General features: G+C 39.9%; 2 protein-coding genes across 2 annotated transcripts in view; one reads left to right on the top strand and one right to left on the bottom strand.

Annotated features, from left to right (window-relative positions):
- LOC145993817 (uncharacterized) overlaps positions 1–9,676 on the top strand; it is a 72,067-nt gene extending 62,391 nt beyond the window's left edge. The window contains exon 2 of the mRNA XM_083129647.1: positions 7,900–9,676. Within this exon, the coding sequence (XP_082985773.1) occupies positions 7,924–9,459 (1,536 nt within the window). The 5' untranslated portion in view covers positions 7,900–7,923 and the 3' untranslated portion in view covers positions 9,460–9,676. The remainder of the gene's footprint in view (positions 1–7,899) is intronic.
- Positions 1–14,860, bottom strand: part of LOC145993816 (uncharacterized) — a 387,953-nt gene that overhangs the window by 162,640 nt on the left and 210,453 nt on the right. The gene's annotated exons all lie outside the window — the stretch shown is intronic.

Raw genomic sequence — 14,860 nt, 5'->3', positions numbered from 1 at the left:
GCGTTCTTTGCGCCTTTGTTGATCGAAAGTTAACACTGAAAAGTGCAGCTCAAATGCCATTAAACAGAACAAAAAAAACAACAAAAAAAAAACTGTAGTAAGATGATACGAAAAATAATATTTGAACACGCAGAAGGAAAGTTGACAAGTTTTCAGAAGAGAAAGTGATGCTCGCAGAGACAAATTTGCTGCAGATATGCAATGACACGGTGTAATTGAAGAAGTGGAAGCTGAGTGCAGCGTTTAGGCATTCGGTGACTAACTTTCAAGGGCATTATTCCATTTTCTCCACTTGAATTGTAAGCAACGAAAGTGTTCGGGACAGTTTGCACTGAATTTTGAGATGCCTTTCTTCAACACAGAGCCCTGATTTAGATTAATCTTCAGTCATCTATTCAAAATTAGTTCCCATAAATGGGGAAGGGGTTGGGGAACGGCCTATTTGAGTGAGCGACAATCTGCCCAGGACAGCCACAGAGCAGAACCGATTGATAACTCTCGATATCAAAAAACATCAACATAAATCGATGTGATTGGTAAACTCGTCCAATGCCGCAGGAAAGGTTAACACTTGGGTTGAACTAGTACACAACCGACTTGACCTTACAATTGAGAAAGAGGGTGTGCTTGAACCGATCAAGGAAAGTGTGACAAAGTTTTGTACTGCATTGCCCACTTAACAGCCGCAAAAGCTTAGAAGAAGGGGTGTGTAAGTTGCTGGTATACCTTTGCTCTCGTCAATTTTTTGGTTGAACTGCGAGAGGGGGAAGATATTGACTGGCCGAAGGATGGTATTCTTTCACCGCATAGACTGTAGAACGGCAATCAATAAATAAAATGTGGATAATGTTATGCAATGAAAACATACAGATTTTTAAAATTTAATAATAGTCTGTGGGATAAACCAATTCGACTAACGTTTACCCCTGCTTGATTAAATAGATTCTACTTATTAACCATTAAATTAAAAAGCCAATAAATAATTTTCTTAACCCACTACTATCTTTAGCATAGATCTAAATAAAAGATAAAAATACAGTTTTCAAATATTTACCCCTTTCAAATTTTCCTACGGGACATATCAACTTCTTTGAATTAGCACCACAAGGTGTCATACTAGTTTGCTTTGGTTTGGGAACAAGAATATATATCACTTTATAGATGATAAGACAGACTATTAAATTAAGCAGACCCTACGCTATGGATCGTAAAGCGCAAAATACGGCAGGATAGAGGCTGCAATGAAAAATCTGACGAGGAGACAGAGAACAATGAATGAAATGAACAGCTATTCCGACTAACGGACCGGACAGAAATTATATGAAACCATCAGGTGCGTATATTCTACGCTACCTGAAGAGCCGAGATTAAAATACTGAAGAAAAACATACACGCATCTTTAAAGAAGTGTATAAAATTTAATAAAAACAAAAGATTTACCTATTAAAATTATTTTAATGAAAATTATAGTTAAAACAGTCTTAAATATAATCATGCAAATTTTGGATTTTGGATTTGCTTTCAGCACGTAAGACACTTTCATATCAATAATCATAATCCTTTCATATTGTCTTCTCCAATTTAAATATAGATCTAAATATTTTATTCCCGAGATTGATTTACGTTTCATTGTCTATGAACATGAGTTAACAGAAATAACAGTTTATTAATGATATTTTCTGATTGCTGATTTCATTTTTTTAAAAAAACGATATAATAATTGGGCGCAATGTCACTTCACCTCCATTATCCCAAAACATAGTGAGGAAGAGGCTCACCTCCCATTTTTTTCAGCATAGTATGGTTTTCAGTGGCGTATGCTGAATGTCTCAGAATGAATACAATGTACCGCATTTCTTTGAACCCAAGACGCCATAGAATGTAAGGTGCATCCTTATTACTGATTCAGTTGAGAAAAAAAAATCCAATTTAAGGCGCAGAAATTACATAATGCCGATATTTTGTTAGAATAATACCGTGGTATTGCATTTACATTATACATTTATCGTTCACAATACTACCATTAGCATTTACATTTACCATTTGAACAATAATAGTACACTGCACAATATTACACTAATACCGTGGTATATTTATACATATACGCATACTCGGATCTAAGACTCAGCTTAACTTTCAATATCCAAAAACCCAAAACGCAAATTTGAAGAAATACGATAAATAATAATTAAAAAAAAAATCAAACGTGATTTGGTAGCCTGCTCAAATGGTTATTTTAATACAGTCGCTTCCATTTTGTAGGTTATACGATAATTTCACGACAAGGCCATAAAAGCTAATCATTTAGGAAGAGGAAAACGCACATTTCCAAAATACCCCTATCCCGAACAAAAAAAGAAAGAAGAAGGACCATAGAAACCTGTATAGCATAATCAAACACAATATCTGAAACACTAATGCAGCGTACCGTAGCATTATACAACAAGTTTTTTTTCCTAACCTTGTAATTTGTTCATTATTGCCCAACCCGCACAGAGAGAAATCAAATTATCAGCAACGCTTCGCCAGCTTGGTGCTTATGTCTAGAAATTAGGAAGCATTAATATCCTTATTATGTCGAGGCTTCATTACTTACATCCAGCCCCGTAAAAAAACTGGACTTTTCGTTTACTGATGATTACTCTTCCTGTTTTTGCGCGTTTAGACGATTATATAGCCAATTTAATGTACGACAACTTATCGAACGGAAATACAGTTTACTTATGACTAAACATAAAAGCCTTGCACTTGGCACCATTCACACACTCCGTATAAGTATGGAAATACAATCGCGATTAGATCACAACATAATTATTACCTTGGTAAGCTCTTTCTGTTTTTTTTAATAATGCTTTGCCTGTCCTCATTATAATACCGCACAGCACTCATAAGAATTACTTTCTCGTACTGTCAAGCTTCATTGCTTACAAAGTGATCCACTTAATCTCGAGACCAATGTATTGGTCGCCTTATGAGCGTCAGATGCATACTCGCTTGCTCAATATCTAGAAGCCTTTATTAAGTGTGTAACGTGGGCCAAACGTGTGAAGTGTTTATATGATTATATGTGTGTAATACACTTAGAAGTATTTATGACGTAAGTAGAAATGCTTTCTTTACGTAGATTGAGCCTCCTCGATGGCGTAGTGGTAACGTAGTGTCTTGTAATCAATAGCTCCCGGGCTCGATACCCGGTGGAGGTATAGCGGTTCGGATTACACTTTTAAACTGCAGGACCAGTTCCGATTAACCTATCTGTGCATAAAGTGGACTTTAAAAATCTCAAACTTCACGTAGATTCGAGTGTGGAGAGAGACTTTTTTTTTTGTGAGGGGTTCTCCCGAAATATCTATGAAATGATAACAATAGTAGCGACGAAACATGGAAAGTTGGATTTCTTGTCTATTACTTTCTTAAGTCGTAATATTGAAACAAATAATCTTGAGTTTCCTGAGGGGCGTCAGCCCACCCATATCCCCACTGATGCCGTCAATGGTTTCGAATATCCAAAGAAAGGAGGTTCATATTTTGATTCACTTCCACAATCAATCATGATATATTTCCTTCAAGAGTCCATTTTTAACCGAGTTGAGACAGATGGTAACGCAGGCCCGTACCCAAGATATTTTTGAGAGAGGGGTTAGATCCGAAAAGTGTATCTCGTATATATATATATCTCTCTCGCATGTGTGTATGTGTATGTACGTGTATTAGTCTTGCATTCGTGTTTCACCTTTATTTTGTGTGTTTCTATAAGGTCCGCCGTACCCAAGATCTTTAGTGGTGCCAAAACTGGGGACGTAAGGACAATTTACTTCCCTTTGGTAGACAAGGCTCAGCATTAAGAGTCTATAGTGCAGGAGCAAAAATGGAAAATATTGATAGGGGCAACTGCCCCTCCACGTCCCTCTATGTTGTAGCCTCGCATCAATGGTTATGAAATTAAAACTATCCAATATTGCATACTGCAGGCTTCTGTTGCCTGCCTCTATGCACAACAAACACATTCATTTATGCAAGAACACAATTGAAATGTTCACAAATTTGAAAAATCGTTTATGTTATTTTCCTATCTTTTTATAGGTTCACATTTAAATATTTCATAGTTCGAGAGAGGGCCATGGCCCCTTGGCCCCTCCCGTTGGCACGGGCCTGTGGTAACGTTTGGATATACATATTATTGCTGAAGTAGATGGCATTGTTTAAACACTCGTCATAGGAAGAAAGCACTTCCGATAATTGCAGTGGTATCAACAGTAAGATCATTAATATGCAAATGGAATTGAGGGCACTTGAACAAACCCTCAAACCTAAATTAACTTTGAGGAATTGGAGTGTGTGATGATCAGCCTCTCATCCGCTTCTCAGGAGGAGTTTCTTCCTTCAACCGCTGCATGCAAATTTCACTCTTTTTCCGTTTTCGTTAAACCAGCTGGAAGGGGTATGCTCTCTGTGAGCAAGCACTTTCCAAACCGCATGGGAAAAAGAAGACCCTGACATTCAACACGAGGCTTGTATCTCCTGCCGTAAACGCCGGAAGAAAGATCGGAGAATTAATCTCAGAAAGTGTTGCACGACACGGTACTTGGGAAACTCGTCTCGCAAACAAACATTTCGTTTGACACTTAGCTGTCAGGAAAAGCTTTACACGTTGGTGAAACAATACACACGTGTGTCATATCACTCGAAGATATTAGGAATCGGTTATCGTATTTTTATTTACAAAATAGCAGTGTACACGCACTTCAAAACCATCGGTCCACTGACAAAATCTGATTGATTTATTTCATTCTACTTCGCTTTTCTGCCACTTATGACCAATCGCAAACACAAAGGACAGCACATAACACGAGCCCCACAGAGGATTATACTAGCTACGAGTACAGACGCCAGAGCCTCGCTAGTCTACAAAATGCAGTCCAGAGCTTGATAAAATTTGAATAGCAGAAATAATAATTACCATTATCCTGGTTATTATTATTATTATACATTAAATAACCATTATAAGCCTATAGAAATAAACAAATTTATTATTGATCCTCAATACATAATATAATATTTTTAAACCATTCTCTGCCCTTCTTGAAAAATCTATTATTCCGTATTTTTACAATAACTCTTTAATGAAAATTCCATTATACCTATTACATTCTATAAAACAATCTCTAAAGCGCGAGACTTAAGATGTTACATCTCTTTAAGATTCTCTTCTGGAGCATTCAGGGCGGTCTTAAACCCTCCGTTCGGAAAACAGTCAGATTTTGAAAAAAGCTGGCGAGATCGTTCTGATACAGTGTCTATACCAAAATTCTAGACTGTTTCATGAGTTTTTCTTGACCTTTCCCCTTTTTCATGACATTTATTAAATCGCCCCCTACTTAGGTATAGTTGGAAATTAAGAAAATATACATTTTTATTCAATGAAAAACCTTTACCACAAGGCCGGTAAAGATGAAAAATGAAGTTGTACTTTAAAAAGAGATTTAGACCTGCTGTAATTATTAATGCATGTAAAAATTAATGCTTCAGACTTCATCCTGGATGGGGAATGGCCACATTACTTTATTTAATATTTTTACGAAACTTCAGGCATACAAGAATGTAATTCTTAAGAAAGAAAGTGAACAAATGTTAAACTAAATACAATTATAGATTTCCAAATATTCAATTTTATCAAATCCCAGTACAGGTATAAATTCACTATACTGTAAAAAATAGCAAAAAATCTTGGCCACAAGCATAATTTCTTGACCTACATGTTGATTTCTTGACTGGTAGACACCCTGTGATAGTATCACTCAGACAGATTACAAAGACAGTTAGCCAAGTAAGTGTCTAAACAGGGAGCATAAGGAACTCTATTCTCGATAAAATGCACCAATTTCTTGCAGGTGTAGCACACAGAATTTAAAATGTGTGCATTTTTTTATAACCACGCATTATCTCTTTCCTTCTCAGGATGTTGCGCTCGAGGACTAAACAATCGTTCCACTAAATTTCTAGTTTACTGGGTAGGAAATTCTACTTTCATCACTCGGGTAATCCAGGTCTAAGCCTACATTGTAAAAGGCCGTAAAGTGTCAACCAGGCAATGCCGCAAACAATACACCAGCCACGGGAATTGTCTTTGTGCACTCCCCATAAAAAAAGGTAAGGGCAGCAACAACGGCGCAAACTACTAATAAAGAGACCCAAATGAATGAGGCATTGTCATCAGAAAACACGCCGCAGTCCATGCTTTGGCAAACCGGTCAACACAGAATACAAAACGAGTTTTTTTTTATCAGGGGGGGGGGAGAAGACAGAAAGACACAATGGACAACAATGTCGCAAATGTCACCAGCGATGCGGTGTCTTTGGAGGGAGCGGTCAGCAACGTGACTTGAAAGAGACCTGCGGAAATTTAATGCCTTATTGATTGCTCGATATTGCAAATAGTATGAGTTGTGGAGAAGGCTGCTATAAATTTACTTACCTAACAATCCTAATAAAATAATATATTCTCGTACATGTCCTTTATACAAGTTTTAGAGTCTCTGATGGTATTTTGGATACAATGTCTTACCTATAAAGTAGGGAATTTCCCTTATGGATTCTTTCCAAGGGTCTACATTTCTAACTATTTTTCACAACTGGGAAAGGAACTTTACGCAGTTATTTTTTATAATTATCCATTACTTATTTTCAGAATTAGAACTTAAATTTTAACGAAGCAAAGGGAAAATTATAACAGACAAATCTCTGCGAAAAAATCTTGGAACTTATTGCTATTATTATTTTTTAATGGAACTCTTGTTTTTAATAAATATTACTCAAATGCAATCCCTATCTCTACAGTTATGTAATGAAACAATTTTTATCAATGTCCATTACGTAGGTCAAAATGTCTATAAAGTAATTTGAGAAGTTGCATCTTACATTTACTTAAATTCGAACCCTGTACGAAGTATTTGAAAAAAAAACAACAACAAAAAAACAAATCGAAACTTGTGACTAACAAGAACAAGAACAACAAAAAGAACACATAAGTAAAATTGTATAAATTTAATGAATAAAAATGAGAACCGCACAAGATTCGAACGCGGATGTCTGGTGTACCGTATTGTTGAACAACTGAACAACCCACTTTGTACTGACTTTAAAGAGGCACCTCTTTCCCCTTTGAAAACAATCTAACCAGTTTCCCATGCAGTGATAATTTCCTTAAGGCGAAGAACGACAGTCTCGCACCAGGTGCATTTATTTCAGTATCGTCGGAATGGACAATGTCACGGGGGGGGGGGGGGGGAAGAGAGGAGGGAATTTCTCCCCATGTTGCAAGTGGATGAGGTTTTTAAAGTTCATTATAAAGCTAGATCTGTAAAAAAAATATGATGAATAATTATTTATACAGACCCCATGTATTCCTTATGGACAATAATCAAATGGAAGGTTCGACTTTTCCTAACACAAACAAAAACTTCAACTTGTCCTGTTCCCGTTCATGTGTTTTTCTACACCATCGTGAGTCTGACATTCCCAACAGAACAAGTAATGCTAAGTTTTCCTCCCTTTCTACAAGCACCCAGCCCACAGTAGTTTCTGCCTTAACGTGGAAACTGTTCCTCATGTCCTTAACCTGCCACATGCTGTAACACCATTTCGGCAACTTAGCTAATGTTGTGACGAAGCATAACCTGCATTATAAATCCTGAACGTTGGTATTTCATATTATACTGCCCTGACTTCTGCTTTGATACCAAATCACTATTATATTTACACGGCAAAATAAATATAAGCGCCAATATGAAGGTATTAAGGCAGGAACATCATACAAATACAACATTATCATACATGCAATGTTTATATTGAAATTTTCTAGTGTTGCATACACTAATGGAAGTATTTTTTTCCTTTCAGCTCATTGGAGAGGCGAGGAGCGTGATGTGGCTTCGCGGATGGATACTGGCGAAGTTTCTACTAATGGTGACAGCAAGTCCAGCAGTAGTACCACCACCATGGGCTGATCCCGTAAGGAACCCGTGCGCATCCCGAAGTTGGCAACTCCTGCACTGGCCAGCGGATGGACTGTGCTACAGGATATTCGAGAGGGGTCCCTGCCCGGACACCATGGAGCTGGCTTTCAACAGGGGATCGGCGGGGCCCCTGTGTCGATGCTCGCCGGGGGCGGCTCAATGGGCCAGGGACGGAAAATGCTACCCCCTGTACAGCCGTGGACCTTGCTCGAGCGGGAGTTACTTCGCCCCCGTGCCCGTGAGGAACAGGATACGCAGGAGTGCGCCGAAAGTGGAGGAAGAGGTGGAGGAGGGGTCAGGAGACATGGAGGAGACCACCAAGAACAGGACTCGCGAAGATAGTGGGCGGAGCTTCGAGGTGCTGCTCACCCTACCCGTGATCAGTAGAGGTCCGTGGGGGACGTGCAGGGAAATCGAACAGTGCCCGTTCGATCACGTCTTCTGGCCTCGAGATGGTCACTGCTACCTCCGGCTCACCCGAGGTCCTTGCCCCAAAGGAGACCTTCTCACCACGGATCCTGTGACGGGTGAAGCACGATGCGCGTGCGACGAGGGGAGCGAGTTAGGTCGGTACTACTGGCCGACCACACGCTCCTGCTACGAGCACTTCACGCGGGGGCCTTGCGAGAAGGGGGCCCTGTTCATCCCCAACTCCAAGACGAACAGGAGCCAGTGCACGTGCCACAAGCGCCTCCCCAACTACCACTCCCCGACAGGACTTTGCTTCCCGCTGGGAACGGACGACCCGTGCCAACCGGGGCACTGGTTCGTGTACGACCCGATCAAACGCGGAGCTCAGTGTCGGTGCAAGCCGGAGCACTCGCTGTGGCCGGAGGACGGCGCGTGCTACAGACTTTACACCCGAGGACCGTGTCCGCCGGCGTACTTCCTGACCACAAACCTTAGCCAGGTCGACACGGGGCCGGCTCAGTGCACGCGCAACCCTTGCAGGAGAAGCCACCTGTACTTCCCAGAAGAGGAATCTCAATGCCACCGCGTGGCGACGCAAGGACCGTGTCCGCTGGGAGAGCTGGTCGTGTACGAGGCCTACCGCGGAGTGTCGTACCGCGGTCGGTGCGGTTGCAGCCCGGACTTCTCCCACCACTACTGGAAGGCGACCGGCCGCTGCTACGAGCATGGTACCAAAGGACCTTGCGGTCCAGACAAGGTCTTCCTCTACGACAAACACAAAGCGAGAGCCGAGTGCGCGTGCGACAGGAGTTCCGGACTTGTGGAATGGCGAGAAAAATGTTATCATCTCTACACCCGCGGTCCTTGCATGTGGAACGAGTGGTTGGTGCCCGACAAGGACAGCGTTAAGTGCGACTGCAAACCTGGGTTCAAGTACGAGCCCGTCATGAGGACGTGTTTGCCTCCCTCTGTGACTCTGGTGCAGTTCTTAGCAGAATTGGCTCAGCAAAGACTCCTCTCAGCAGCAGGATGAAAAATACTCAAGTACTGTGCTCAGTTACGCACTGCCATGTTATTGTAACAATGCCATTCAAACTACTCCGTACATCAAGTTCGAACAGAAGTAATTCCATATCACATATTCCTTTAAGTTACCAAAAAATCTACTATTTCAAGTTTCTAGTATCTTCAATTTTTGTATATTTATTTATATAATGTATTTTTACGAAGAAAAATATAGCAGAAATAGACATAGCTCTTAAAATTAAGAAACTTGATTTCCTCTTAAGCAAGTCAACTTTCTGTCAACATCGTCTACAATCATCTACAATCCAAAGTTCCATTCTCAAGGATGACGAACTTAAGAAGACCAGATAAACATTCTGGACCTAATCGCCTTTGAAACATGATTTTCGAGGGAAAATATAGTACACATGGAAGAAACACGTATTCAGATGAGATAGATAGTGAAACAAAAGCGCCAACGAATTTGCTGCAGCAACATTAATACAGTCACTGAGACTTCTGGGTTGTAACAAACTCACTGAAAGTCAATGGGACTGTTACAAACCCAGAAGTGTCTGTGACTGTACAATCCCATTACATTAGGTTTTAGTATGTGCAAGAAAAGTGGATGTAAAAAAGTTGTGGACATTTTGGGTACATGCATCTTCGTGAGAGACTATGCTTAACAAGATGACTGAGAATCTTATTTTCGTCAAAACACAATAAAAACAAAACAACAAACAATAGCAACAATAAAATTACCTTCACGACACATTGCATGTACGGCTCTTCTGGTGTGTGAGAAAATTAGCTATATAAGAAATGAAATAACAACGAAAGTCGTGAATGAAACTCATTTTCCTCTCATACTTATGACAATTTGCCATTAAAATAACCCGCTAGTCTGAACTGAGAAGTCTCACATGTGTGTGCGTGTGTCATCAGGATGCTACTCTAAGAGCAAGATAGAATACAATTGTAATTCCAGGTTTTCAAATTTTAAATTTTCTCAAATTACAGCTCGTACATGAACCTTTACTACATAACGAATATCTTTTAAACCTTATCTTTAAGCAAATAATTCAAAAGCATAAGAAAGATGGATATATGATTTTTCAGGAACACACATTTCCCTGGGGTAAGACGATAATATTATTAAAAAAATCAGAGAACCCTTCTATTTTAGCAAGATGCATAGTTCCATTTTATTTTTCACAATATAATCTTTTTCCTCTGCAAAAACAAAAGAACATGTGTGATAAATATACATCAAAAGCTTTATGAAAATCTAAATTCCTTGGGTTTGGGTTACTAGGTGGCGTGCCATAATTTTTTCACGTATGTAAAGGAAATTCGCGTAGAATTCACGTATTAAAGGGATTTCCGGTAAACACCCAGACTGTATATGTGTGTGCGTATAATAAATAGACAAAAAGGTAATTTTTCAGACAGTATAACTTCTTGGCACGCCCTTGTTCTTAACCTAAATATCTTCCAGATAAGTTGAGTGGTGTCAGTCAACATCTTATGACTTATGCAAACCCATATAAAGCAGATTGAAATACTGAAGGCCACTCAACACGTAACACATGCAATTGTGTATTTACATAAGGGACGGGCTCTACGGAGACATTTCCCTAGTCAAACTAATGTAAAATGCTAGCGAGACCGAACAGTTAAGAGTGCATTACAATAACTGTTTATTTATATTTGTAATTGAACATACGAATGGACAGGCTGCCGAACTAATGGACATTGGACATCCATGAGAAATGGCAACTACACAAAGCTTCAATGAATTACGTCGGAGGTGTCCCAGTTCTATATGCAAAGAGTTTACCACAGGATTCTCCCACGTGTATATCATGTTGTGCAACTGATATGAGTAATAGTCCGACCGTTAAACAATGTAGCAATGTAGGCATTGCACATACATACCATTGTAGTGAAGAGATTAAGTTAAATTGGCGAAGTAGAGTGGATTAAGAGATTAGGTTTCGATTCGATAAAAAAGCAACAAAATATACAGAGTAGTTACAAATAAATGAACACATTTCAGGGATGAACCAAATAACTTATCCCACTGTATTATACAAGAAATCATAAAGAAGCTAAACAGTTAAAAAAAAAAACATGCACAAATCTCTTAAACAACTAAAATGTGCTACACACGTGCACCAAAAAATAAAAATAAATAAATAAAAAGCCCGCACGATCAAACAACCGACTTGGAATTCTATTTTTGCTTTTTGCGTCGGAAAAGGTCACATGACCCCTTGAACCAATCAGGTTGGTCTAGTTGCCCTGGTGACGGGAAATTCTTGTGGCATACTGCATTGCCGAACACGCTTCAGAGCAATAGTTCGGGGTCCAAGGCTTATAAATCCTAACAGCCGCCGCCGGCTAGGAAATGAATGGCTCTGCTATTCTATGCCTCTCGCTGAACTGCGAGCGAAGGATGCATGTTGACAGCAGAAGGTGTCATTTACGATGGACAAAAAAAATCAGGCGTGTGGCAACACCGCTTTGTGCACTTTGAAACTTCCACATCTGGAGACGAAAAGTCTGGGTAGAATTTGATCGTGCGGGCTTTACTCGGTCTGTGTTGTGAACTCTTTTAATGCGACCAGTTCAAGATGGACATTTGCCACTTAGTGGTGCAGTCGACATTCAGGTATTGTTTGAGTTTCTCTAAGACCTGATGTGGAATTCAGACGGATGTTATTTTGTTTTTTTCTCTATTCATCAATTAGATTCTTCAATAATTGTGACTAAGGCAAGGATAATCATATAATACACAAGACCTGCCAGATTTGCAACAAGATGCCATGTATAGTTCCGGTCAAACTTAAAGAAAGCTCAGATTTTATCTTCCTCACAATCTTGATGAGGCGTTAAGAGACATGTGGCTACCAATGTCGCCAATTCTTGGAAAGACACCCATGTTGACATGGGGTGACCTGACGCCTCTTCAACATTGTGAGAAGATGAGGTTAAACATTCTTAAAAGTCCAGAAGTATACAACATAAAAGTGAATACTACAATGACGTTTGTGCTTGTATTCCATGAACCAATTGTTGATTTGATTGAGTTGGTGTTTTAAGTCCACTTTATGCACAGTAAGGCTAATCGGGACTGGACCTACAGTTTAAAGTGAGATCCGAACCACTATGTGCCTCCACCGGGTATCGAACCCTGGACCCCTTGATTACAAGGCGAGGACGCTACCACTGCGCCATCGGGGGGGCCCGAACCAACTGTTGAAAATTTAAGTAAGTAACAAGAAGAAGCTAGGGACAAAGTTTAAATGTTACTCTTAACATGAATTAATTGCACCCTTTACAGCATGCATATATGGTTAAGGCACACGGTGGAGCACAGATTCTAATCTCTGAGGGATACCGAAACTTCTATTAAGGACATGCAACACAGCATTCAGAATTTCAAGGAAGAAAGTTTCCGCAGTTTGCATACTGCGTGTTTGTTCCCTGTGACAATAGATCTCTTGAGAAATATTACAAAACAAAGAAAATACAGGGTGATCGACTTCTTGTTGACCTTTACTTTCTCTGGCCTGTTCTGCTGAACGTAATTGCTCAATTCAAATTTTAGATTTGAATAATAATAATAACAAAACAATGAATATATTGTACATGAAGGGCTTGGGGTAAAACATTGTAAGTGACATTTTGGTCATCATTGGGTTCATTAAGCAGAAAGGTTATTAGAAACTATTCTGTATAGGCTATAAAATGTGTTCGTGTTGTGTTTGCCAATTTCAGAAGCGTTGAATGAGTCCAATGCAAATTGTATGACACGGCAATTACAAGCGATCATCGAAGAATGGCTCTTTTACTTTTCAACTCAATAATGATCAAAATGTCGCTTACAATGTTTTACCTCCGAGCCCTTCATATAATAACAACGAACTATTTAAAGCATACAAAATATGAAAAACGCTCTTCGTTGTTTTATTTTTTGTTTTTGTTTTTTCATTTGCTTTATTTTACTTTGCTCTCTGTGCCACTTCTGGCTAATTTGCGAAGATGGAGATGAGTGATGACATGATGAAATTGATGAATGGACACTCACAAACATCCACGCTCAGGCAACGCTCTTCGCAGGTCTATAATAGTGCTAGTGTGAGAAGTGCTAGAAGAGAAAAATTCTCGTCAAATTTACAACTCTAAGCGAGCGAACGAAATGTGGGTGATGCAATCAGCTGCTTGCCATGTAATCCTGGCCCTGCGTTGCCAAAATGTGAGGCACTTCGTCACCTTTATTTAGTGCCAAGTGCATGAAGGGGAAATTCGTACACAGCGAAAACAGGGAAGGGAAGTTAAAATATGGCAACGCAGGGGCACTCTGGCACAGGCAAAGGGCATTATGATCTGCGGTGACAACAAGAGGAGTAAACAAATGAGCGTCATTTTTAGTTGGCCGCGGTGTTTCCCTTTTTTTGTACGACTGTACACACTGGGCTTTTGAAAACATAATGAGAGCAATTTGAAACATAGACTGCCAATATACTCCGTGCGAATGTACGTGCTTGTATTCTTGTAATAAACATGCCCAATTCACACGCACCATAAAATGTTCACGGCAATCTCCAGCGAAATAAACAGGAAGCGTGTACAGGGAAGGTAAGTTGTGAGGTCTCCATTAAGAACAGAAGTGAGATATCCGGCACGCAATGTTCATGTCATTCATGCAATCAAGAAGCAAGTTAAGTTATGAATCGTTAATATAGCCTACGGACTACAACTTATTTGTTTGGTTTCGAATTTGGATATTCATTTACCATTAACTATTTCATATGTACAGTACAGTCACCGGCAATAAAAATGGGACAACTATATCCTGAAATATCCGGTTCCCGGCAATGCGTTATGTGTGTTGCATACCTCTAAGGCGACGAGCCAACTACAATAACAAATTTTCAATAGTAAGTTCTGCTATCGCCTCAGAGTTAGGCAACACACATATCGCTTTGCAGGAAAACCAGTATTTCGAGATCCAGGTGTCCCATTTTTATTGTCGGTGAGTGTACACTGGCATAGTTGAGCATTATGTAGCCTACTCTGTCTTTCAGTCTTTATACAGGGTAATTCACATAAAACCCGCCACAGGAATGCTTCGAAAACGAAGGAAGATGTTGATGTTTTGTTTTCCCCGAATGTTATCAAACGACGGGCAAACAGAAAAACAAGATACCACCGACCTTCCTGGCGGAGTGGTTAGCACGGCGCGCTACGACGCCAAGGGTCCTGGGTTTTAATCTAGACCTGGACATGGGTGGTCTCTGTGAGTGCCCCCTTCATCAATATCATCACTCATCCTCATCGTCGCGATTAGCCAAAAGTGGCAGAAAAGCGAAATAAATTAACCCAAATCAATCAATCAGTAAAACAACCCGTGGTACAACAGC

Source organism: Lepisma saccharinum, chromosome 10, assembly GCF_977018435.1.
Source record: "Lepisma saccharinum chromosome 10, izLepSacc3.1, whole genome shotgun sequence".
Classification (NCBI taxonomy): Eukaryota; Metazoa; Arthropoda; class Insecta; order Zygentoma; family Lepismatidae; genus Lepisma; species Lepisma saccharinum.
This window is presented reverse-complemented; position numbering and strand designations above follow the sequence as displayed.